At 44.3% G+C, this 27,573-nt stretch overlaps 2 protein-coding genes across 2 annotated transcripts in view; both read left to right on the plus strand.

Moving 5' to 3' along the window:
• Nucleotides 1-27,573, plus strand: part of LOC132889578 (adhesion G protein-coupled receptor A3) — a 493,612-nt gene that overhangs the window by 36,244 nt on the left and 429,795 nt on the right. The window contains exon 2 of the mRNA XM_060926228.1: nt 20,759-20,830. Coding sequence (XP_060782211.1) covers nt 20,759-20,830 — 72 coding nt within the window. The remainder of the gene's footprint in view (nt 1-20,758; nt 20,831-27,573) is intronic.
• Nucleotides 12,117-12,587, plus strand: LOC132888513 (NADH dehydrogenase [ubiquinone] 1 alpha subcomplex subunit 11-like). Its single transcript, XM_060924536.1, has one exon. It carries the CDS (start codon nt 12,117-12,119, stop codon nt 12,585-12,587), a length of 471 nt encoding a protein of 156 aa, XP_060780519.1.

A 27,573-nucleotide genomic window follows, 5' to 3' on the forward strand; every position in this document is an offset into this window, starting at 1 on the left:
GGAAAAATGGACATCGAGTTCTCAGTGCCAAAGGTGAATGCAACCATCCAGTTTGTTATCAAAGAAAGGTGTAAAAGCCAGCATCTGTGATGTTATGGGGTGTATCAGTGCCCATGGCATGGGTGAGTTGCATATGTGTGAACGTACCATTGACGCTGAGGCGTATGTTGGGATTTTAGAAAGACATATGTTGCCATCAAGGCAATGCCTCTTCTTGGGAAGTCCATGCTTATTTCAGCAGGACAATGCCAGGCCTCATTCTGCATGGGCTACAATAGCATGGTTTCATGGACATATGTGTGTGCTTGACTGGCCTGCTGCCAGTCCAAATCTGTCTCCTACTGAGAATGTATGGTGCAGCTGAACTCTTGTATCAGGCAAGAATGAACAAAAATTCCAATAGCAAAACTGCAACAATTAGTATCCTAATTTCCCATGTGATTAGAAAGTGTTATTAAAAGAAAAGGTAATGTCAAACAATAGCAATAATGCCTCTTTCCCAACTTTTTTTTGGGTGTGTTGCAGGCATCAAATTCTAACTTTGTTTATATTTACAAACTACAATTAAGCTGATCAGTAAAACTACTGAAAATCTTTTCTTTGTACTTTTGGCAATTAAATAAATGTTCAAGTGAATTAAAAAAATAATCACACATTTTAGTTTTTATTGTATTTTGGAAAATATCCCAACTTTTTCTGCAAATGGAGTTTGTATATATGCTCCCTCATGAATATGGCTATAGTGATTTTTTTTTTGTACTATTTGGATCACTTTCTGCAACCAGCTCTATAAAATATTTCTTACAAAGTGACAAGGACAACCAGGCATATCAAAAATCATTCTCAATGTATGTCATGCCAATCTCACTGTACCAAAAGTTTGATTTCAATACCAGTGCTCAGTGTAGTGTTGTGATTCTTGATGATGACTTTGCCACTCAACACTCTGAATTACAATTTCATTGTTTTTATGAATATAAAGCTATTTGTATGTTAAATAAAGCATAAAATAAGTAACAAAATAATTACCTCCGCCAAGGAGGTTATGTTTTTGGTGTGGCTTGTCTTTCTGTTTGACTGACTTTAAACAGTATTGTGCAAACTCTACCAACCTGATTTCCATGAAATTTGGTGGAAGGGTGTAGCATGGGCCAAGGAAGAGCTTAGAAAATTTTTGAATGGATCCACAAATTTATTTTCACTTTCATTAATGTTGCGAGATATGGCACTTGCCATACATCTTAGTAAATGTATCCAGTAGATAGCAGTAAAGTTCAATCGTGATAAAACATAGCCAGTGTAGAAATATAATGTCATGTCACAATCCACATTCACAGATACCAGTAATCCTCTGGGTTACACATGTAGGCAAATAATTAAAATAATTTTGGAAATATATCCAGACATATAAAGTGGTTGTGGTTGCAGATTTGCATATCATAGAAGAGTCAATTATTGTAATTGGTGGAAGTCTGTATTCTCCAAGTCTGCATTCTCTAGTTCAAACATGGTTTCATTTAATAATTTCACGTTAGAGTGATATACACTGTCAACCAATAAGGATTGACCAGTAAAGATTCTTGAGCCAAGGTTATATTGCCTGTATGCCAATGCTATTCATTCTTCTCAAAAGAACACACAAAATGTTAGGTAGAGTAGTTATAGCACAATGCTGTGAATCACCAAAGATCTCTGTTGTAAAGGTAAAAAGAGTATTCCACGTATGGAGAGTAAAGGCCCAGGGAGTGTAGTGAGATATTTGCACTGCATGCAGTGTGCATACTCTGTGAAGTGACATCAATTATTAAAGTGAAGGTACAGTGTTCTGTGAGTCTAACACCTGTCTCTGGTTTGAATGCCAATATTTTTTTATCATTTTCTTTTAAAATTAGTCTACATTAAAATATTAGCCTAGAAATTTGTAATGGCAATCCTGAAACACACACACACACACACACACACACACACACACATACAAGTTAATCATATGCCTAAGAATATTTTATATTTACATTCATAGCACGTAAATTCCTAGGATTTAACCATCAAACCTGCTGAGATGTCTAGAGGTCATGAAGCTTGTTGGTCAGATGCTTACCCAAGTTGCTTATGTTTGCTCCTTTGCAGTCAAGGGATTTATTACACATTTTGTTTCCAGTTTTTTAGTCTGTATGTTGCACATCTTCAGCAAGGCTAAGAAACCTTAACCTTAAATGTCTCATCTCATCTCATTATCTCTAGCCACTTTATCCTGTTCTACAGGGTCTCAGGCAAGCTGGAGCCTATCCCAGCTGACTACGGGTGAAAGGCAGGGTGCCTTTCGCCCGTAGTCAGCTGGGATAGGCTCCAGCTTATGGAGAAGTTGCCAGGTCATCACCCTGGACAAGTCGCCAGGTCATCACAGGGCTGACACATAGACGCAGACAACCATTCACACTCACATTCACACCTACGGTCAATTTAGAGTCACCAGTTAACCTAACCTGCATGTCTTTGGACTGTGGGGGAAACCGGAGCACCCGGAGGAAACCCACGCGGACACAGGGAGAACATGCAAACTCCGCACAGAAAGGCCCTCGCCGGCCACGGGGCTCGAACCCGGACCTTCTTGCTGTGAGACGACAGCGCTAAACACTACACCACCGTGCCGCCCAACCTTAAATGTATTTCCATGAATTGAAATACTTTTGAAATGCCGTGTTTAAAAAACTGTGCACCCATCCGAGTCACATTACCACACGCAAATTGATTCGCCAGTAGGCAAGGACTGTCAGATTAGTTTCAATTTAAATGCAGCATCGAAAGTGTTGAAATTATAAAACCCAAACCATTTCCCACATGGTGCCATTGAAACAAATGGAACATTTGATGCCTCTGCAGTATATGTTGATATATGTTGTCTTATCTATTTTCCAAAGTGAATAACCTCAGGCAGACAACTGGTGTTGTATCAAATCCATGAACTCTCACTCTCAGGAAAGAAAGTTCACAGACTACTGAATTATTGCTACTAAGCTGTCTCTGAGAGATACGTCAAAGAGTATTATCCAAAAAAACACATTGTATGATGTGTAGACCAAACACAAACGTTTCTTTGAGCCATCCCCACTGTCTATTAAACGTGTATACTCTCACACACGCATGCAACAAAAGTTCATAAATCCCATTGTATACTTCAGACAAGTTAAGAATGTGTCTGATAGTGTTCAGACTATTCACTATTTGAGAATATAAGGAAAGGAAAATAGGGAGCCTGCCAAGCATCCGTTACTGTGCTGTTGTCTCTGCCTCCCTTTGTCTGGACATAATAAATAGTTAAGTTATTTAAACACTCATAAATCTGTTGGACCCCTGGCAGTCCAGGCTCTCAGAAGTGTGTTGTGTGCTCCAGCTTTCCTAAACATCATAAAGCAACCGGGTTAACATCCTGAGAGCGCGGCTTCTGTCTGTGGGGGTGAGCTTATGAGAGGAGGAATGTTATCCGCTCTCCAGAGATAGGATTCATACAGGCCATCAACTGATAATGTGCTGAAAGGCATTGCCTTGTGTTTACAGGCAGCTATAATGCAAATTGATGACCTTGTAGTGGTGACATGCTTTTTTTTTTCAATCTGAGCCACTGTATTCACAGTTATTGTTTGTCTTTAACTACAGGATAGCTTGACTGCAGGATGGCTTTATTCTCACAGAGCACAATGTTATCTTGTCACAAAGTTTCAAGCCAATTGCAACAAGATGTAACCAATCCACAATGTGGACAGGCTGGTGGCTAAAATAGCCAGAATTGCCTCTCTGCATTGTCCAACCAGATGTGCCACACTCTTTCCTCCTGCAAGCCTCTAGCCTCCTTAATATCCATCTGAACTATGTCTGATTCACATCCAACATCAATGTTAGCCTATTTGAAATATGTTATTCTGGTTAGCTGTTCCAAGAAACCTGATATTACAGAATAACACAGGGTTTGGAGCTGAGGCTGGAAAGAACTGGGCTGTCCGCTCGGCATGTTTGTAATAGTTCAGATCTTGATTTCTGCCCTACTTGGTCCACGTGACTTGTGCCCACCAAGGGCTGAAGTTTGGGTTATTTTCATTTCTTCCACCCCTATAATAATGCAGTAGGACGGCTGAAAGTCCCGAAGCTGTTTTGAGAGTGCTTCTCTCAGGGTTTGGCCAGCTGTGGGCCTCTGAGAACTGAAAGTGGAGATACGAAATAGAGAGTGTGTGAATTATGTCTAAGCTTCGACTCTGACTTTTACCCATGAAGACCAACACCAGGGAAACCTACAAAGGCTGTACAGAGGCTGGTGCATAACTACACACACACACACACACACACACACACACACACACACACACACACACACACACACACTTAAAAGGGGGCCTCTTTGTACTGTGAGCTACATACTGTATATGGGAATGTCTATGAGAGAGAGTTTTGTGTGTGTGTGTGTGTGTGTGTGTGTGTGTGTGTGTGTGTGTGTGTGTGTGTGTGTGTGTGTGTTGCACACCCCTTCCTGATGGAAGCGATCAGAGAAGCACAGAGTGCAATGACATAGACCATTTGCTCCGGCAGCCCCGGAGAGACAATATTTGATTTGTCCTCTGCCTCTCTGTCTCTGAAAGCTGCTTATCCTGGGAGAGCATAATTGATATTGTAAATAGAAAGTTGGAAGGACACTCTGGATGTTCGGCATGTGCTGTTTACATAATGTACAATTATGTTTTGCTTGTGATTTCCTGGACGTTGTGCAGAGGCCTGGAAAAGGCATGAGGGGTCGAGGAGCAGCTGAGCTTCCTCTGGCCAAACGGAGCCATGGACATGGTGCTGCATGCAGTCACACGCTTGAGTTTGCACAAACACAAAGCCTCTGTTCTTGCCATGCTCTCTAGTTTGAGAGAGAGAGAGAGGTTACTAACCCAACTTTACACAAACTAATCCAGTCATCCTTTTGATTGGTATATAATATTGTTTCAATGCTTAGTTGGAGTTGCAAGCAATACATCTTTAGTACATTGCATAATATAATATATACCCACAAAAATTATGGAATCTAATATGTACTAATATGTACATTGCACATGTATGATAAGCAACTGCAAACTCTTCTCACTCTCTTACCCCAGTCTGGATTGAAGCAAAATTGAGACTTTCAGTTTGTTTTTAGATTTGTGTTCAATTTCACATTGTATAAATGAAGATTCAAGTGATACAGTCTGCCTTCATATTATGAATATATTCAAGATACACAAAGACTGATAAGACCTTGAACAGACAGACAGATATTATTTAGGCTTAGAAATCACACATTTATGTGATTTAAGCAGGGCAGAAAATAACCGAATAAATTGCTAAGGATGTTGTGGGAAGAGGCAGGGCATGGAAAACATAGTTTCAAAGGTCTTTCATTTCTTGGTCTGAAATACACAGCAGTCACAGAAATCAACCGAGCACTGAGAACAGAGCTAATGCTAAATACACTGCCCTTCGACATGCTGATGCTTAAAAAGAGTCTTGTTCATGCCCAAGAGTGCTAGTTCGAGGTCCAGAATCTTCAGATCCCAGCACTGCCAAACTACTACTGTTGAGTAGTGAACTGTAACCCACAGTTGATCTCTGGATTTTGAAAAGGAAATCATTTTGTTGCACTGTACAGTACATGATTTTTGTGCATTCCTGGTGTATTTTAAGTGGAAATATGCAAGTTGTAATGATGTCATTTCCCAACTTGGCACAGTTGATGTGTGAAGTGGAAAAAAAACAAACAAACATGGTTGCCTTCATTAAAGCATGTCATTTAGGCATGTAATGATTCACCAAATCACAGTTCGATTTGATTCATGATATCTGGTTCACGATTTGATGTATCCACTAATATATATATATAATTTGTGTGTGTGTGTGTGTGTGTGTAATGAATTTCTTTTGCAAATACTTTTGTTTCATTTTCTTTATTACCAACAATAATTATTTAACCACAGTTGTAAATGTTGGAGTAAAAGATAATCGCCTACTGACTAAAATATTCCTTTAATTAAAAATCTCATCTCATTATCTCTAGCCGCTTTATCCTGTCCTACAGGGTCGCAGGCAAGCTGGAGCCTATCCTAGCTGACTACAGGCGAAAGGCGGGGTACACCCTGGACAAGTCGCCAGGTCATCACAGGGCTGACACATAGACACAGACAACCATTCACACTCACATTCACACCTACGGTCAATTTAGAGTCACCAGTTAACCTAACCTGCATGTCTTTGGACTGTGGGGGAAACCGGAGCACCCGGAGGAAACCCAAGCGGACACAGGGAGAACATGCAAATTCCACACAGAAAGGCCCTCGCCGGCCACGGGGCTCGAACCCGGACCTTCTTGCTGTGAGGCGACAGCGCTAACCACTACACCACCGTGCCGCCCTTTATTAAAAATAAAAAAAGTTAATAACAAATAGGCATTTTCTTAATAACCATTTATAAACATTTATACTACCTCCATTTGCTTCTCCTTTCTTTGGCTTTCAGCATTCTCTAAATATACCGAGATTTCTTGTCAAATATATTTTTACAGTCAGTCACACCTCAGCTCTCCTCCATTTTAGATCTGGTGTGTGTGTGTGTGTGTGTGTGTGTGTGTGTTTAGAGCTGTGTTACTTCCACCTATGCTGAAGTCACATGCATTCCCTCAATTATACATAAATGATGTACAATGATAATAATCGCAATTTGTTTTTTATATCTCGTCTCGTCTCTCGTCTTCGTCCGCTTATCCGGGGCCGGGTCGTGGAGGCAGCAGTCTGAGCATGGAAGCCCAAACTTCCCTTTCCCCAGACACCTTGAGCAGCTCCTCAGGAAGAACACCGAGGTGTTCCCAGGCCAGCCGAGAGACATAGTCCCTCCAGCGTGTCCTGGGTCTTCCCCGGGGCCTCCTCCCGGGGGGACATGCCTGGAACACCTCCCCAGGGAGGCGTCCAGGAGGCACCCGAAAGAGATGCCCGAGTCACCTCAGCTGATTCCTCTCGATGTGGAGGAGCAGCGGCTCTCCTCCGAGCTCCTCCCGAGTGACTGTGCTTTTCACCCTCTCTCTAAGGGAGCGCCCAGCCACCCTGTGAAGGAAACTCATTTCGGCTGCTTGTATCCACGACCTTGTTCTTTCGGTCATTACCCAAAGCTCATGACCATAGGTGAGAGTTGGAACGTAGATCAACTGGTAAATTGAGAGCTTCGCCTTTTGGCTCAGCTCCTTCATCACCACAATGGACCGGTAAAGCGACCGCATCGCTGCGGAGGCTGCACCGATCCGCCTGTCAATCTCACTCTCTATCCTTCCCTCACTCGTGAACAAGATCCCGATATACTTAAACTCCTCCACTTGAGGCAGGACTTCTCCACCAACCTGGAGAGGGCAAGCCACCCTTTTCTGGTCAAGAACCATGGCCTCGGACTTGGAGGTGCTGATTCTCATCCCAGCCACTTCACACTCGACTGCAAACCGCCCCAGTGCATGCTGAAGGTCCTGGTTTGAAGAAGCCAACAGGACAGCATCATCCGCAAAAAGCAGAGATGAAATCCTGTGGTTCCCAAACAGGATTCCCTCTGGCCCCTGTCTGCGCCTAGAAATTCTGTCCATAAAAATTATGAACAGAACCGGTGACAAAGGGCAGCCCTGCCGGAGTCCAACATGCACTGGGAACAAGTCTGACTTACTGCTGGCAATGCGAACCAGACTCCTGCTCCGTTCGTATAGGGACCGGACAGCCCTTAGCAAAGAGCCCCGAACCCCATACTCCCGAAGCACCCCCCACAGAATACCACAAGGGACACAGTCGAATGCCTTCTCCAGATCCACAAAGCACATGTGGACTGGTTGGGCATACTCCCATGAACCCTCGAGCACCCTATGAAGGGTATAGAGCTGGTCCAGTGTTCTGCGACCAGGATGAAAACCACATTGTTCCTCCTGGATCCGAGGTTCGACGATCGGCCGAATTCTCCTCTCCAGTACCCTGGAGTAAACCTTCCCTGGGAGGCTGAGAAGTGTGATTCCCTATAATTTGAGCACACTCTCCGGTCCCCTTTCTTAAAAAGAAGGACCACCACCCCCGTCTGCCACTCCAGAGGCACTGTCCCAGACCACCACGCGATGTTGCAGAGGCATGTCAGCCAAGACAGCCCCACAACATCCAGAGACTTGAGATACTCAGGGCGGATCTCATCCACCCCCGGTGCCTTGCCACCGAGGAGCTTGCAAACCACCTCAGTGACTTCAGCTTGGGCAATGGATGAGTCCACCTCTGAGTCATCAGCCTCCGCTTCCTCAATGGAAGATGTGATGGTGGGATTGAGGAGATGCTCGAAGTATTCCTTCCACCGCCCGACAATGTCCCCAGTCGAGGTCAACAGCTCCCCACCCGCACAGTAAACAGTGTTAGCGGAGTACTGCTTCCCCCTCCTGAGGCGCCAAACAGTTTGCCAGAATTTCTTTGAGGCCAACCGATAGTCCTCCTCCATGGCCTCACCGAACTCCTCCCAGTTCCGAGTTTTTGCCTCTGCAACTGCCCGAGCTGCGGCACGCCTGGCCTGCCGATAGCCATCAGCTGCCTCAGGAGTCCCGGAGGCCAACATTGGCCAATAGGACTCCTTCTTCAGCTTGACGGTATCCCTTACTTCCGGTGTCCACCACCGGGTTCAGGGATTGCCGCCACGGCAGGCACTGGAGACCTTGTGGCCACAGCTCCAAACAGCTGCGTCTACAATGGAGGTAGAGAACATGGTCCACTCAGACTCAATGTCCCCCGCCTCCCTTGGAAGCTGGGAGAAGCTCTCCTGGAGGTGGGAGTTAAAGACCTCCCCAACAGAGTGCTCGGCCAGATGTTCCCAGCAGAGCCTCACCATGCGTTTGGGCCTGCCAGGTCTGTCCGGCTTCCTCCTCCGCCAGCGGATCCAACTCACCACCAGGTGGTGATCAGTTGACAGCTCAGCCCCTCTCTTCACCCGAGTGTCCAAGACATAGGGCCGGAGATCAGATGAAACAACAACAAAGTCGATCATCGACCTCCGACCTAAGGTGTCCTGGTGCCACGTGCACTTATGGACACCCCTATGCTCGAACATGGTGTTCATTATGGACAAAACGTGACTAGCACAGAAGTCCAATAACAAAACACCACTCGGGTTCAGATCAGGGAGGCCGTTCCTCCCAATCACGCCCCTCCAGGTGTCACTGTCGTCGCCCACGTGAGTGTTGAAGTCCCCCAGTAGAACAATGGAGTCCCCAGTCTGAGCACCTCTCAGTACCTCTCCCAGGGACTCCAAGAAGGCCGGATACTCTATACTGCTATTCGGCCCATAGGCACAAACAACAGCAAGGGCCCTCTCCCCAATCCGAAGGCACAGGGAGGCGACCCTCTCATTCACTGGGGTAAACTCCAACACATGGTGGCTGAGCTGGGGAGCTATAAGCAAGCCCACACCAGCCCGCTGCTGTTCACCATGGGCGACTCCAGAGAAGTGGAGAGTCCAGCCCCTCTCGAGGAGCTGGGTTCCGGAGCCCAAGCTGTGCGTGGAGGTGAGCCCGACTATCTCTAGCCGGTACCTCTCAACCTCTCGCACAAGCTCAGGCTCTCCCCCCCAGCGAAGTGACATTCCATGTCCCAACAGCTAGCAGCTGTGTTTGGGGATCAGGTTGTCGAGGCCCCTGCCTTCGACTGCTGCCCAATCCACACTGCACCAGCCCCCTATGGCTACCTCTGTGGGTGGTGAACCCACAGGAGGTCGGGCCCACATCACCGCTTTGGGCTGAGCCCAGCCGGGCCCTGTGGGCAAAGGCCTGGCCACCAAGCGCTCACATACGAGCCCCAACCCCATGCCTGGCTCCAGGGTGGGGCCCTGTTTGTGCCATACCGGGCAACGTCACAGTCCTTGATCTAGTATTATCCATAAGGGTTTTAGTGAACCCTTTTGGTTTTTTATATCATTGATTCAAATCATCATAAATTTGTGCCATGATTTACTGTTGCACAATATATTGTTACATGCCGTGTTTTTTGGTACACTCATAAAAAGCTACCTTAACTGCATTTTTAATAATATTTATGCAGCATTTTGGACTGAACTTGCAGTACAACCACAACAGTGGACAATAGCAAGTAGCGTGGGCAACAGGCTAGCCAGTTAGTTATATGAGTGATAACTCTAGCATTGACGATTACCATCTCAAAGCAGCAATTAGTATGGCCAATCTTATAGATTTAACCAGGTAGTGTCTGTTTATTAACTGATCTAAAGCCAGTACTGCTGCAAATCTTATAAAATTCGAAGTTGAGAAGGGACACTTTACACTGTTCAGTGTGTGCAGCCATGCTAATTTGATGTCACTATATAAATAGGGAATGAACTGGTAGCTGAGAAAACTACCTTAAGCTGATGAATTGAAATTTCAAGTTGAGCAGGCATTTTCTGTGGCTTTTACTGGTTAGAGACCAGGAATTTAAAGTTGCAACCTTGACTTGATCACAGCATTACATCACTAAATTGCTCCTAGATGTTCATGAGTCTGTTAATGTGTGTGTACATGGTACCCTACAGTGGACTAGTGTCCTGTCCAGGGTGATTTCCTGCTTCACAGTCAGCATTTCCAGGCATGGGTGGGAAATGCTTGAGTAATTGTACTCTGTTACTATATGTAAGTATTACATTGGGGTATTTATACTTTACCTGGACTATTATAAAAAACAGAAAAAAAAAACCTTGTAGTCAAATTTAAATGCATATCCAAAACTTTTTTAGGCCTTCAAAGTACTCGTTAGAAGTCTTGAAAACATTTTCTTCTCTCATGCAGCCAAAGACTATGCCAAAATGAACAGCAGTAAGAGGTTAAATACATTTCAAATGGACTTAATACTCAATATGTGCCCTTACTTAGTTTTTAACTCATGTCTAAACTGTGTTTGAAAATTTTCTTCATAAAAAGCTGATCTGGGCTTGTTAGCTGTAAATGGGCAAACAGTGCGTTGGATTAGGATTGTGTTACCTGAGGAGGCTCTGAATCATTAGTTATGACCACATAGAGCTCATGATGAAGTGATGCAGGAAAATGTGAGTGAAGCAGAACCATTCTTGGGCCAGGATGTGTTACAAGATACCACTGCCTGAACGCATGTCCATGTTTTTGTGTGAATTTTTACTAATGCCATGACTCTGGCAAGTAGGGTCTGGGGACTCCTGTCTTTTCTATCAAGTTCTGTTTCTAAGTTATTTTTCACTCTAAAGCTCAAGAACTTGAGAACAGGTATGAAAATGATGACAAATTAAATCTAACTACAACTTAAAAAAAATGGGAATGCACACTACAGTGCACCGTGTGCACCCATTCATGGTCAAGGGCAATGTATCATAGCCAATCCACCTCTTTGCATTTTTTTTTTTTTTTGGAAGTGGGAAGAGACTGGAGAACCCTGGTACATTCAAAAATCCACGAATAACCAGAATTCAGGATCAAACTCAAGACCCTGGAGCTCTGAGGTGGCTCTATCGGCTGCACCAACGTTCTGCCCTATATTACATGTAAATAAATATAATGGTCCAATCCCAATTGCAAAAAAGTTGGGACACTGTGTAAAACGTAAATAAAACAGAATGTGATGATTTGCAAATCGTGGAAACTCTATATTTCATTGAAAATAGTCCAAAGACAACATATCAAATGTTGAAACTGATAAATCTTATTGCGTTTTTGAAAACTATATACTCATATTGAATTTAGTTCCAGCAACACGTTTAAAAAATTGGACAGGGCAACAAAAGGCTAGAAAAGCTGTGTAATGTTAAAATAAAAAAGAAACAAAAACCTAATTAGGTTAATTGGCAACATGCCAGTAACATGATTGGGTATAAAATGAGCATCCCAGAGAGGTTGAGTCTCTCAGAAGTAAAGATGGGGAGGGGTTCACTGCTCTGTGAAAGACTGTGTACAGTGCAACAATTTAAGAATAACGGTCCTCAATGTAAAGTTGCGAAGAATTTGGGGATCATATCATCTACGGTAGATAAAATCATTTAAAAGATTCAGAGAATCTGGAGAAATCTCTGTAAGGGAAAAGGCCAAAAAACAACACTAGATGGCTGTGATCTTTGGGCCCTCAGGTGACACTGCATTAAAAATAGACATTGTTTCATCCATAGTGGGTTACTGGGACCTCAAAGAGGGGAAAAATCATGATGGGAAAACATGGATTACCACTAAGCTGGGCACTGCCCTTGGGCTGGTTGGTTTAGCATATCATATTGTGTTAATCTGGCCTGAAACCTCACTGGAAGCATTGACAAGGGCAGCAAATGGCTCAGTCACAATGGCATCTCTGGGAGCAATATTTGGAATCACCACCTGCCTGAGAGCGTATGTTAGGGACGCTCCTGATGATCCCATCAACTACTTCCTCAGTGGATGTGCATCAGGAGCCTTTCTTGGGGCTCAAACTCACAGTGGTATGATGGGCACAACTGCTTGTGTAAGGCTGGGGATCGTCGCCACGCTCACTAAAGTTGGGAAGAAGGAGGGCTGGAGGTTAAATGGTGGACCCAGACTGTAAAAACCTTAACTATTGTTGTGTTCATATTGTATATTGCTGAATAAATCTTTATTAATAAGGGGAAAAAACAGACATGATTCTGTTGTGGAAATTGCTGCATGGGTTCAGGAACACTTCTGAAAACCATCATCTGTGAACATAGAACATACAGTGTCTTGTAAAACCCCTTGGTGTTTGTCCTGTTTTGTCGCATTACAAGACGGAATTAAAATGGAATTTGGGGGGTTAGTACCATTTGATTTACACAACATGCCTACCACTTTAAGATGAAAAAACAGAAATCTGGAGTGTGCATAGGTATTTACCCCCTTTCATATGAAACCCCTAAATAAGAGCTGGTCCAACCAATTCACTTCATAAGTCACATAATTAGTTGATTAAGATCCACCTGTGTGTAATCAAAGTGTCACATGATCTGTCACATGATGTCTGTATAAATCAACCTGTTCTGGAAGGACCCTGACTCTGTAACACTACTAAACAAGCAACATGAAAACCAAAGAGCCTCCAAACAGGTCAGAGACAAAGTTGTGGAGAAGTATAGATCAGGGTTGGGTTATAAAAAATATCCCAAACTTTGAGTATCCCACAGAGCACCATTAAATCCATTATAGCAAAATGGAAAGAATATGTCCCCACTACAAACCTGACAAGAGAAGGCCGCCCACCAAAACTCACAGACCGGGCAAGAAGGGCATTACTCAGAGATGCAACAAAAACACCAAAGATAACACTGAAGGAGCTGCAAAGATCCACAATGGAGATGGGAGTATCTGTCCATAGGGCCACTTTAAGCCGTACACTCCACAGGGTGGGGCTTTATGGAAGAGTGGCCCAAAAAAAAAAGTAATTGCTTAAGAAAACACGTTTGGAGTTTGCCCAACAGCATGTGGTAGACTCCCCAAACACACTGAAGAAGTTTCTCTGGTCAAATGAGACTAAAACTGAACTTTTTGGCCATCATGGGAAACGCTATGTGTGGCACAAACCCAACACTTTATTTACCAAGTACCAAGTCAAACATACACCTTGAAGCACATCTGGAGAGTTTATTGTTTACTGCTTTTTCTTCTGTATGTTTTTATTTATTTATTTATTTATTTATTCTCTCTGAGGAGCTCAGGAGGGGAGGTGAACTACCTTGAACAGATTTGCCCTTGTTCACTCCCATGTTGCTAATAGACCACATGTGGAACTGATCTGTATATTTGCTCTATCGATGGCTTACAAATGTGTTTTGTAAGCGGTGTCACGTGGGAACTGAAAATCTTTATTCAACTACACATTCACAATGCATGGTTAGCTGCTTCCCTAGAGCCACTCCTCACCTTGGGAGAGGTAGGAGAATGAAGGAGCTAGCTCTGATGTCAGTGTTTAGGGTAGAGTTGGCATTCTTGTTCACATAGTGCATGTAAAGCAGGCTCCCTCTCTTTCACACACTCTCTCACACACACACACACACACACACACACGGCAATGCATACTGGCATGCCTGAGTAAGCAGCACATCAGGTGACAGGATGATATAATGTCTCACCTCTGTGATCAATATCCCTGTAGATGCAATGTCCAAAGAATGCAGTTGTTCGCCATATTGCTGAAATAATGAACACAAGGGCAAGAAGCTAAACATGACATTTAACACACTCCCAATGCCTTATTTCTGTCTGTCCTTCAGTTTTTCTGTCTATCGTCCTCTCTGGGTCTCAGCAGGTAACAGCCTGTCTCAGGTTTAACAAGAACTTCTGGACTTTCTGAACATCTTTTTATTTGCCTCTCTTTCTGTTGATGTTATGTTAGTATTTCAGGCAGCAGTGTACTAACGGATGGAGGTATTAGGTTTGTTGTTCAGAGCCAAAATTTACAGGAAGTTATGGTAATTGCCTTGGTGAACAGCATAAATCGATATCTGGTCTTTGTTTTGTGCTCCTGCAGACAGACTTGTGTGTGGGTGAACATGGAGCAGAGTTTGGAGCTGATGTCTTGCAGCACTTAACACTATAGCAAATCATGTGTGCTGTCCTTTAAAGCTAGACTGCCTTTCAGATTTTTCAAGTTTAGGTCATAAAAAGAATTTTCCCTGACACCCAATTATATTTGTTTGGTGGACCAAAAGCTACTGAATTCGAATCACAGACTTCCAATTTTATTTTATTTTTTAATAGAACAATTAATGAATTTAGGGCCACGTGGCCCTAAATTCTCCACTATTTTTTCTTGCTTAACCATGACCCAATTCAAAATACTACGTTATGCATCACGCTCAAGGCATTGCGGGATACAAATTTGAAACAGGAGAGGAAAATGGAGGACACGAATGAAACGTGGAAGACTGACTATAGTAACGGAAAGCGAGATGAAAAGATGTTATGTTGCAAAGGAAAGGAAACACAGGAGCAAACGAATAAATATCGGCGGTCAGTGAGCACCTCAGTGTGATCAGCTGTTCGTTTAGCGACAGAATGTTATAACTGTCAGTGCACGGTCAAGGTAAACCTGTAGATGGCAGTAATGCAACACTGGATGCCAGCTGCCTTAAAACCCAAAAGAAGAAGGAAAAAAGAAGCAGCAGGTAAACCTGTGCATGTGCACACGGACTTCCTCTGTCTGCTTGACTGTGAGAAGCAAGCGATTTCATGCACACTACTTGCGAGGGAATCCCCTCCAATTAAATAACTTCCCAGCCACAGAATGGCCTGGTTTTGAGATATTGCAGAAATAAACATATATCACAATGACCAAATTTCAGAGGGAACTAAATTTCACCGATTTTATAAAATCGAAAGGCCATTTAGCTGTAAACAAGACATTGTGGACTAGAGTTGGACAGTATGATTATATAGCATTGATCTTTTTACAAATTATGTTGCAGTAAAGTTTTCTGAGGAAATAAGCCACAGCTAGTTCAACTACCTTGCATTGATTCAATGCAATCTTTTAGTGGCGTTAATTCAGTGGTGGAAGAACTCAAATCAGCCCAATGAGCTGATCATGTGTTCCAAGATTGTTATTTGATACTTAGCAAGATATTATAGTACTTTCCTGGAAATATGTTTTACAGATATTTATCTGTCTATCTATTTTTTTTTGCAATCCATTTTGCCATTAAATTACTCAACAATCTACAGGAAATTTTTTGGTCATCTAAGAGCTTGTGTGCAGAACAGGGTACCTAGTGCTTTCCTCTGAAGTATTGCATTAGCAGCAGTAAGAAAATATCTATTTGTGTGACTTCACTTGTCTTAGCTGAGTCATAAAGTACTGTCAAGTCTTAGCCCCCCCATACACACACACACACACACACACACACACACAACCCCAATTCCAAAAAAAAAAGTTGAAACACTGTGTAAAATATAAAATAAAAACAGATTGTGAAGATTTGCAAATCATGGAAACGCTATATTTCATTGAAAATAGTACGAAGACACCGTATCAAATATTGAAACTGAGAAAGTTTATGCTTTTTGAAAAAATATATGCTCATTTTGAATTTGATGTCAGCAACACATTTCAGAAAAGTTGGGATGGGGCAACAAAAGACTGAAAAAGTTGTGTAATGCGAAAAATAGACAAATTAGGTTAATTGGGAACAGGTCAGTAACATGACTAGGGATGAAATGAACATCCCAGAGAGACTGAGTCTCTCAGAAGTAAAGATGGGGAGGGGTTCATCACACTGCCAAAGACTGCGTGGGAAAATAGTGAAACAATTTAAGAATAACATTCTTCAATGTAAAATTACAAAGAATTTGGGATGACATCATCTTTGGTACATAATATCATTAAAAGATTCAGAGAAGCCAGATAAATCTCTGTACACAGGGGACAAGGATGAAAACTTAGATTGAATGTCTGTGATCTTCAGGCGACACTGCATTAGTGTATGTATCTGTATTTTACTTATAATACTGGGAATGGGCGGCACGGTGGTGTAGTGGTTAGCGCTGTCGCGTCACAGCAAGAAGGTCCTGGGTTCGAGCCCCGGGGCCGGCGAGGGCCTTTCTGTGTGGAGTTTGCATGTCCTCCCCGTGTCCGCGTGGGTTTCCTCCGGGTGCTCCGGTTTCCCCCACAGTCCAAAGACATGCAGGTTAGGTTAACTGGTGACTCTAAATTGACCGTAGGTGTGAATATGAGTGTGAATGGTTGTCTGTGTCTATGTGTCAGCCCTGTGTTGACCTGGCGACTTGTCCAGGGTGTACCCCGCCTTTCGCCCGTAGTCAGCTGGGATAGGCTCCAGCTTGCCTGCGACCCTGTAGAACAGGATAAAGCGGCTAGAGATAATGAGATGAGATGAGATACTGGGAAATCTTTCTTGAGAAATACACTGATCAGCCGTAACATTATGGCCACTGAAGCATTGACAGGTGAAGTGAATAACATTCACTATCTCATTACAGTGGCACCTGTCAAGGGGTGGGATATATTAGGCAGCAAGAGAACAGTCAGTTCTTGAAGTTGATGTGTTGAAAGCAGGAAAAATGGCTCACTGATTCAGATGGGGTATGAAGGCTAGCCCATATGGTCCAATCCCACATAAGAGCTACTGTAGCACAAACTGCTGAAAAAGTTAATGCTGACACCTTTCTGTTTTAGCCAGCATGACCTTTTTCAGCGTAATGTCAAAGAAATCACTTTTTTTTTCATTCTGATGTTTAAAGTGAACAATAACTGAAGCTCTTGACCTACAGTGGATATAAAAAGTGTGCACACCCCGTTAAAATGATAGGTTTTTCGGATGTAAAAAAAAAAATACCACGATAAATAATTTCAAAACTTTTCCCACCTTTGATGTGACCTATAACCTGTACAATTCAATTGAAAAACAAACAAATCTGTTAGTGTGGAAAAACAAAAAATAAAAAAAATGTACAATAAGCTCGTTGCATAAGTGTGCACACCCTTAAACTAATACTTTGTTGAAGCACCTTTTGATTTAATTACAGCATTCAGTCTTTTTGGGTTCACACCTGCCATGAATTAAAATGACTCTCATTAACCCCAAATAAAGTTCAGACATTTACTCCATTTCATCCTCCAGCAAAAGCCAGCATTCACAGAGAGCTTACAAAGCATCAAAGGGATCTCATTGTTGAAAGGTATCAGTCAAAAGGGTACAAAAACATTTCCACAGCATTAAATATACCATGGAGAACAGTGAAGAGTCATCAAGAAGTGGAGAAAATATGGGACAACAGTGACATTACCGAGAACTGGATTTCCCTTCAAAATTGATGAAAAGACAAGATGAAAACTGGTCAGGGAGGCTGCCGAGAGGCCGACAGCAACACTGAAGGAGCTGCAGGAATTTCTGGCAAGTACTGGTTGTGTACTGCATGTAACAACAATATCCTGTATTCTCCATGTGTTTGGACTATGGGGTAGGGCCAAAGAAAAACATCCAGGCCCAGCTAAATTTTTTGTAAAAAAAAAAAAAAATTAGAAACCTGATGAAACCAAGGTTGAACTTTTTGGCCACAATTCCAAAAGGTATGTTTGGCACAAAAACAACACTGTGCATCACCAAAAGAACACCATACCCACGGTGAAGCATGGTGGTTGCAGCATCATGTTTTGGGGTTGTTTTTCTTCAGCTGGAACAGGGTGGAGGGAATTATGAACAGTTCTAAATACCAGTCAATTTTGGCTCAAAACCTTCAGGTGTCTGCTAGAAAGATGAAGAAGAATTTCATCTTTCAGCATGACAGTGACCCCAAAAAAGTTTTGGAACAGCCCAGCCAGAGCCCAGACCTAAATCTATTTGAAAATCTGTGGGGTGACCTGAAGAGGGCTGTGCACAAGAGATGCCCTTGCAATCTGACAGATTTGGAGCGCTTTTGCAAGGAAGAGTGGGCAAATATTGCCAAGTCTAGATGTGGCAGGCTGATAGACTCCGACCCAAAAAGACTCATCTCATCTCATCTCATCTCATCTCATTATCTCTAGCCACTTTATCCTGTTCTACAGGGTTGCAGGCAAGCTGGAGCCTATCCCAGCTGACTACGGGCGAAAGGCGGGGTACACCCTGGACAAGTCGCCAGGTCATCACAGGGCTGACACATAGACACAGACAACCATTCACACTCACATTCACACCTACGGTCAATTTAGAGTCACCAGTTAACCTAACCTGCATGTCTTTGGACTGTGGGGGAAACCGGAGCACCCGGAGGAAACCCACGCGGACACGGGGAGAACATGCAAACTCTGCACAGAAAGGCCCTCGCCGGCCACGGGGCTCGAACCCGGACCTTCTTGCTGTGAGGCGACAGCGCTAACCACTACACCACCGTGCCGCCCCCCAAAAAGACTGAATGCTGTAATTAAATCAAAAGGTGCTTCAACAAAGTATTAGTTTAAGGGTGTGCACACTTATGCAGCCAGCTTATTGTACGTTTAAAAAATTATTATTATTATTATTATTATTATTATTATTATTATTATTATTATTATTATTATTATTTTATGCTTTTCCGCCAAACAGGTTTGTTCACATTAAAGGTGGGAAAGTTTTTAAATTATTTATCGTGGTCTATTTTTTTTTTACATCAGAAAAAACTACCATTTTAAAGGGGTGTGTGCACTTTTTATATCCACTGTATATCTTGATCATTTTATGCATTGTGCTACTGCTACATGACTGGCTGATTGAATAACTGCATAAAGGAGCAGGTGTTCCTATTAAAGTGGATAGTGACTGTATATTTGGATACAAGTCATGTATAATCGATGTATCATGCTATGATGGAGCAAAAATAGCAAACACTCCTACTGTAGATGCTCCAAACATCTGCCATATTTTCTCATCATTTTATCACACAATTTTTCAGTATCCTTCTGGTGTACTGATTTAACAATGAGTATGAAAATTATGTCAAACAAATAAATGAAAAGGGAACACACACTGGATGGGATACGAGTCCACTGCAGTGCATTATTCACTCTCATTCACATCTTGCTGATGCTTTATCTCCCAGGCACAGATTCAAAGGAATACCATCAGCTACATCTAGAGAGTGTAACTTTAACAAAAACAGTCAAACGGTGATTGAGTCTGTTATTTTCTCAGAGGGAGAAAACAACTGCCCAATCCAAATGGAAGTAAAATCACAGTCGCACCTACAAGTGATGGAATTACTCCTGGTCCAAATGTAAATTTAATCCCATCGGAAAAGGGTAAAGGTATATTTAGGGCTAACTCAAGACAGCAAACACTGGCCAAAAGTAAACTACAGCTGTGTCTGTAGTCCACTAATTGGCTCACCACTGTGACCCAGCACCGATTCAGTGAACTTTTCCCAAATTTTAACAATGTGGGAGTCCAGAACAAATCCATCAGCGTAACTACATTTCCCATAATGAGGTAGTTGCTACTTTTAAATCAAGGAGCTTGTAAAAGGTAAAAGTATTTTATGAGCTGAGTAACACACACAAACTGTGCTCAGTTTTTTTTTCTTAACGTAATGAATATCACATTTTGACCTGATACATGATCACAGAAAATGAAACGTTTGTTAATTTTTCTTAATTTTTTTGGTTTTTGAAACTACTTTTTTCTATGAAGCCGATATACAGTGTAACTGAGCCTTGAAAAAGTATTCCAAAACCTTTAACTCTGTTTTGAAAATAGCATGGTCATTCAAGTTTAAATCCAAAATTTGGCAATTTGGAATCTCCATCACAGATTATAGATCTTGTACTCTTTAAAATGATTGAAGGATATTTATTGTGTGTGTGTGCGAATTCATTTTTAAACACGTTAAGCTTCGTATATTAGTATTTATATATTTTTAAAATTTTATTTTTGTCATTATTTGTTATACTGTACTATTTACTTTGAATCAATTTGTACAATAAAGTGTACAATGTTTGAATTTAAAACTTTTTTTTTTCTTTATGATTGGGATAGTATTTAAAAAGGTGTTTTTTTTGTTTACGGTGTTCTTATCTGAAGTGGCTTACATTTATATTACCAAAAACAGCAATAAATTCTCCAATAAGCAGTGTCTTGGACATTTATAACATGCCCAGGAATCCATATAAATATCTGTTCTAGTAGCAAAAATTGTAGTCTGGGGGATTTATCACAGTGTGGGTGAAAAACGACATGGTCATGTTTTATTTACGAGTTTGTATGATTTTGCTGATGCTCATTTTCTCTTCCCCTTCAGGATCCTCAGCAATAACAAAATCTCAACTGTGAGAAATGGGTCTTTCTTCGGCTTACGCTCGCTGGAGAGACTGTGAGTACATTTAACCTTTCCATGAGCATTAATAATGTGCTACAAATAATTTTAGCATAGGAGTGTTGGCAAAAAGTCTGCACTGAATTGCTTGTTGATGGCTCAAATGAGTCCCATTTGTAAAACATGTTTGGTTCCAATATCTGGTTTATTATTCTTTTGGATCCAAACGTTTCAGCTCCATATTTAAATCTTTGTCCCAGGATTAAACTGTATGTGTTTCAATCTCTGTATTGAAGTCCGTCTGAGCAACGCACTCAGTATTGATGATTCCAAAACAATATTTATTTGATCTGTGTGTCAATGTGATTAGGTTGCCTGCTCCACAAGCCATGTAATGTTTGCCAGCAGGCCATGGATGATTTTTTTTTTTAAACAAAAGACCAAGTAATGAGTAGCTAACAGACCAGGAGCACATGTGGTCCTATTGATTATTCCCCCTACCTTGATTTTAACTAAACTCCATTACACAGACGGCCGCACTGACATTCTAAAGGGCCTTACACAGCAGCTATTCAAATTTTACTGACCGGCCACTTTGGTGCAGATTGCCACCAACTGTGAAACCCAACAGAAATAATGAGAACTGCACATGCAAAGGGCATCGTATAATATTTTGCTCTGGTTTGAATGCCAAACACAAACATGAGGAAATGTGGGAGACTAGCACGATGCTAGCAAGAGTGTGTTGCAGAGTGGGCAGTAATGTGTGATAGCACATTAATGCTTCATATTTAGTGAAATACTTGGCTCCATTATTTTTCACACAGAAATCTTCAATTTATTTATAGACATAGTTTTAGCCAAGCAGCATAGTACTTCTGATAGCATGAACCATTATTAAGAAAAACCATCCTGAGAAACTGGAAATCAAAGATCTTAGTTAGTATCTGCTTATTCTTGTTAGGACTAGGACTGTTTTGGCCTCTAGAGGCCGCTGTTATTTCCTTTTCATGTCGTGTTTATTTTGGCCTCTAGAGGCCGCCACTGTTCCTGTGTTTTGTGTTTGTGTTAATTGCCTAATTATCTTCACCTGTGTCCTTAATTAGTTTGTCTATTTATACCCCTGAGTTCAGTCCTCTTGTCACGGAGTCTTTGTGCTGTTATGTTTATCTCCAGTTTCCTTTGTACTGTGTTTTTTGATCTTCTTAGCTTTTGTATTTTTGCACTTTGCTTTTCTTTTGGATTTTACTCTTTGGTTTTTTTTTTGTCTTTTGTTTTGCCCTGTATATAGTGTATATAGTTTAAAAAAACCTTTTGATTCTTTTTCTACTTCCGCCTCATGCCTCTGCATTTGAGTCATCCCCCTGGTGGCCTAGTGGGGGTTTGCTGGATTATCACACCAACGAACCAGGTTCGAATCCCAGCAAAACCCTAACAGAAAGACTCCGTCATGACCGACTCAGCAGAGGCTGCTTCAACTGTCTACCCGGCCAACCTTCAGGGAATTATGGCAGCTTTGACACGCTTCGGAGCGACCATGGACGCTCATGGACGTACGCTCACCAGCCAACGTGAGGCCCTCGCTCGCCACGAGGAACTGCTTCAGCAAATTGGGAAAACCCTGGCACAGCTGACATCTCTGCCTGCATCTCCTGCTCCTGATCCAGTTCCTGCTCCTGATCCAGCTCCCACTCCTGCTCCAGTGCCTCCTGCAATGCTGCCTTCTTCACCTCGCGAACCCAGCCTTCCTGCACCACAGAGGTATGACGGCAAGCACAGTGAGTGCCGAGAGTTCCTTACCCAGTGTCAACTCACCTTTGAGCTTCAGCCTACCACCTACACTACGGATCGCCGCAAGATTGCCTTTGTGATCACCTTATTAGCTGGTAAGGCGCGAGCCTGGGCTACTGCTATCTGGCAAAGACAGGGACCTGAGTGCTTTGATTTCCAGCTGTTTTCTGAAGAGATGCTTCGGGTCTTCGATCAGGCAGACATCAGTACCGACGCAGCCCGAAAGCTCATGTCCATCCGGCAAGGAGGAAGCGTCGCAGATTACGCCATCTCGTTCCGAACACTCGCAGCAGTAAGTGGATGGAACGAGACTGCCCTGGTGTCAGCCTTCCACCATGGTCTGTCTGACCCCATCAAGGACGGTCTGGCCTCTATTGGATGCCCAAGTGACCTCGAAACCCTCATCTCACATGCTATTCGTCTGGACAACAGGATGAGAGAACGCCACCAAGCCTTGAGCCCCCCCAGCCTCCCTACCTCTACCTGGAGACCGTCTACCTCCTTCAGTGACTGTCCAGAACCCATGCAAGTGGGTCGTACTCGCCTCTCCGCATCTGAGAGGGAGCGCAGAAGGAGGGACAAGTGCTGCATCTACTGTGGCAAGCCTGGTCACTTCCGAGCATCATGTCCCGAACTCTTGGGAAAAGGACCGCCCCGTCCAGCCGAGGGAGGGTTGTGACGGGGCCTACCCTCTCTCCCGGACTCCCTGGCCAAGGAATATACATCCCGGTCTCCATCTCCTGGGGTGAGTCTGTCCACTCTTGTCAAGCTTTGATAGACTCAGGGGCGGCTGGGAACTTTATGGATATTCACTTCGCCCAAAGCATCAATATTCCTACTGCACCTCTTGAAGTCCCACTGTCTGTGTCTGCCCTCGATGGCCAAGCGTTAGGTGATGGAAGAGTCACCCAAGTTACTTCTCCAGTTTTCCTCCAGTCTCAAGGTCACAAGGAAGAAATATCCCTGCACCTGATTCCTTCACCTGAGTTCCCAGTTATTCTAGGCCTTCCTTGGCTTACTCGCCACAACCCTCGCATAGACTGGGTAACAAGCCAGGTTGTGGAATGGGGCCCTGCATGCCATGCCTCTTGTCTGCTCTCTAGCTCTCCTGTGTCTCCTGCCGAGCCCCCTGATCTCACCGAGTTATCTCAAGTTCCCACAGAGTACTGGGATCTCAAGGAGGTATTCAGCAAGAGCAGGGCCGCCGTTCTTCCTCCGCACCGGGCCTACGACTGTGCCATCGACTTGCTCCCTGGGACTACCCCTCCTCGTGGCAGACTGTTTTCACTCTCTCAGCCAGAACGCAAGGCCATGGAGGAATACCTCAAAGATGCCCTGGTCTCTGGGTTTATTCGACCCTCCACTTCACCTGCTGGAGCCGGCTTCTTCTTTGTCGGCAAGAAGGATGGGGGGCTCCGACCATGTATTGATTACAGGGGCCTGAATAAGATCACTGTGCGCAACCGATATCCCCTTCCGCTGATGTCCACAGCTTTCGACCTGCTCCAAGGCGCCACCGTCTTCACCAAGTTGGACCTACGGAACGCATACCACCTCATCCGTATCCGACAGGGAGACGAGTGGAAGACTGCCTTTAACACCCCGTCTGGGCACTACGAATACCAGGTGATGCCCTTCGGACTCACCAACGCACCAGCTGTTTTTCAGGCCCTAATCAACGACGTCTTAAGGGACATGATTAACCTATACGTTTTTGTCTACCTCGACGACATCCTTATCTTTTCCAAGACCGTGCAGGAGCACCGCCACCATGTCCGCCAGGTTCTCCAGAGGCTGCTACAGAACAATCTGTTCGCCAAGGCCCAGAAATGTGAATTTCATGTTCCCGAGGTCTCCTTTCTGGGATTTATTGTACGGACAGGCCAACTCCAAATGGACCCTGCCAAGACCCTGGCCGTCCGGGATTGGCCTACTCCCAAGTCCGTTAAGGAGGTTCAGCGGTTCTTAGGATTCGCTAACTTCTACCGCAAGTTCATCAGGAACTTCAGTTCTGTGGCAGCACCCATGTCAGACCTCACCAAAGGGACAGGTGGATCTTATGGCTGGTCTCCTCAGGCAGAAAAGGCGTTCAAAGACCTCAAGGACCGCTTCTGCACGGCACCCATTCTGGTTCTCCCGGACACCTCCCAACCATTCATCGTGGAGGTGGACGCCTCGGACAGTGGTGTCGGCGCGGTGCTCTCTCAACGTTCGGAAGGAAAGCTGCACCCCTGCGCTTACTTCTCCCACCGCCTGAGTCCTGCTGAGTCCCGGTACGATGTGGGGGATCGAGAACTGCTAGCGGTCAAACTGGCCCTTGAGGAGTGGAGGCACTGGCTGGAGGGAGCACAACATCCATTCCTGGTTTGGACTGACCACAAGAACCTGGAGTACCTCCAGCAAGCCAAGAGACTGAACCCTCGACAGGCTAGGTGGGCCCTGTTTTTCAGTCGGTTTGACTTCACCCTCTCGTACCGTCCCGGCTCCAAGAACACCAAACCTGACGCACTGTCCAGGCTGTTCTCTGCCACTAACAGGGAGAATGAAGTCGGGCCTATTATCCCGGTGTCCCGGATTGTGGCCCCTGTCCGCTGGGGTATTGAGGAGGCTGTTCGACGAGCCCAACGCCAGGACCCCGGTCCTGGGACGGGGCCACCGGGCCTCTTGTACGTCCCACATCAAGCCCGGGCCAAGGTTCTCCAGTGGGGTCACTCTTCCCCTCTCACCGCCCACCCGGGAGCTCGGAGGACCCTGGACTTCCTGAAAAGACGCTTCTGGTGGCCTAACATGGAGAAGGAAGTAAGGTCATTTGTCCTGTCCTGTGAGGTTTGCACCAGAACCAAGAACCCACGACAGCGTCCCCAGGGTCTCCTGCATCCTCTGACCATTCCCCGGCGTCCCTGGTCCCACGTGGCAGTCGACTTTATCACGGGTCTCCCTGAGTCACAAGGTAACACGGTCATTTTGGTCTTAGTTGACAGATTCTCCAAGGCCTGCCGCTTCATACCACTGTGCAAACTCCCCTCTGCTCTTGAAACTGCGAAACTTTTGTTTAATCATGTCTTCCGAGTCTTTGGTCTTCCACAGGACATCGTCTCAGACCGAGGGCCCCAGTTCTCCTCCCGAGTGTGGCACGGGTTCTGCAAGGTCATCGGAGCCACTGCCAGCCTCTCCTCTGGGTTTCACCCACAGTCCAATGGTCAGACGGAGAGGCTCAACCAGGACCTGGAAACCACCCTGCGAGGCCTGGCTATGGATAACCCGACATCGTGGAGCACCTGGCTGCCATGGGCGGAGTACGCCCACAACACCCTGCAGTCATCGGCCACCAAGCTGTCGCCATTCCAGTGCCAATTCGGGTTCCAGCCACCTCTGTTCCCGGACCAGGAGGAGGACGCGGGGGTGCCCTCGGTCAACCAATATGTGAGACGGTGTCGCAAGACCTGGAGCAAGGTCAGGAAGACCCTCATACAGACCTCCAGAACCAACCAGACTCAGGCCAACCGCCATAGAAGACCTGCACACGCTTTCCGCCCTGGGCAGCGTGTTTGGCTGTCCACTAAGGACCTTCCACTGCGGGTGGAGAACCGCAAGCTTGCTCCTCGCTACATTGGCCCCTTCAAGGTGGTGCGCAGGGTGAACCCTGTCTCCTACCGGCTCCAGTTGCCCCGGACTCTGAGGATCAACCCCACTTTCCATGTTTCCCTGTTACGGCCCGTACTGACGTCTACGTATGCCCCTGCCCCTAGGAACCCCCCACCCCCCCCGCATCTTCCAGGGGCAGACTGTGTTCACTGTGAATCGCCTGCTTGACTCCCGCCGGGTCCGCGGCGGGTTGCAATATCTGGTGGACTGGGAGGGCTATGGTCCTGAGGAGCGCTGCTGGGTTCCTGCTCGGGATGTCCTTGATAAAGAACTATGTCGGGACTTCCATTCGGCCCATCCGGATCGCCCTGGGAACGTCAGGAGACGCTCCTAGAGGGGGGGGTCCTGTTAGGACTAGGACTGTTTTGGCCTCTAGAGGCCGCTGTTATTTCCTTTTCATGTCGTGTTTATTTTGGCCTCTAGAGGCCGCCACTGTTCCTGTGTTTTGTGTTTGTGTTAATTGCCTAATTATCTTCACCTGTGTCCTTAATTAGTTTGTCTATTTATACCCCTGAGTTCAGTCCTCTTGTCACGGAGTCTTTGTGCTGTTATGTTTATCTCCAGTTTCCTTTGTACTGTGTTTTTTGATCTTCTTAGCTTTTGTATTTTTGCACTTTGCTTTTCTTTTGGATTTTACTCTTTGGTTTTTTTTTTGTCTTTTGTTTTGCCCTGTATATAGTGTATATAGTTTAAAAAAACCTTTTGATTCTTTTTCTACTTCCGCCTCACGCCTCTGCATTTGAGTCATCCCCCTGGTGGCCTAGTGGGGGTTTGCTGGATTATCACACCAACGAACCAGGTTCGAATCCCAGCAAAACCCTAACAATTCTGCACTTTATTACTACAACCCCGATTCCAAAAAAGTTGGGACAAAGTACAAATTGTAAATAAAAATGGAATGCAATAATTTACAAATCTCAAAAACTGATATCGTATTCACAATAGAACATAGACAACATATCAAATGTCGAAAGTGAGACATTTTGAAATTTCATGCCAAATATTGGCTCATTTGAAATTTCATGACAGCAACACATCTCAAAAAAGTTGGGACAGGGGCAATAAGAGGCTGGAAAAGTTAAAGGTACAAAAAAGGAACAGCTGGAGGACCAAATTGCAACTCATTAGGTCAATTGGCAATTGGTCATTAACATGACTGGGTATAAAAAGAGCATCTTGGAGTGGCAGCGGCTCTCAGAAGTAAAGATGGGAAGAGGATCACCAATCCCCCTAATTCTGCGCTGACAAATAGTGGAGCAATATCAGAAAGGAGTTTGACAGTGTAAAATTGCAAAGAGTTTGAACATATCATCATCTACAGTGCATAATATCATCAAAAGATTCAGAGAATCTGGAAGAATCTC

This window comes from Neoarius graeffei, chromosome 7 (assembly GCF_027579695.1).
Source record: "Neoarius graeffei isolate fNeoGra1 chromosome 7, fNeoGra1.pri, whole genome shotgun sequence".
Lineage (NCBI taxonomy): Eukaryota > Metazoa > Chordata > Actinopteri > Siluriformes > Ariidae > Neoarius > Neoarius graeffei.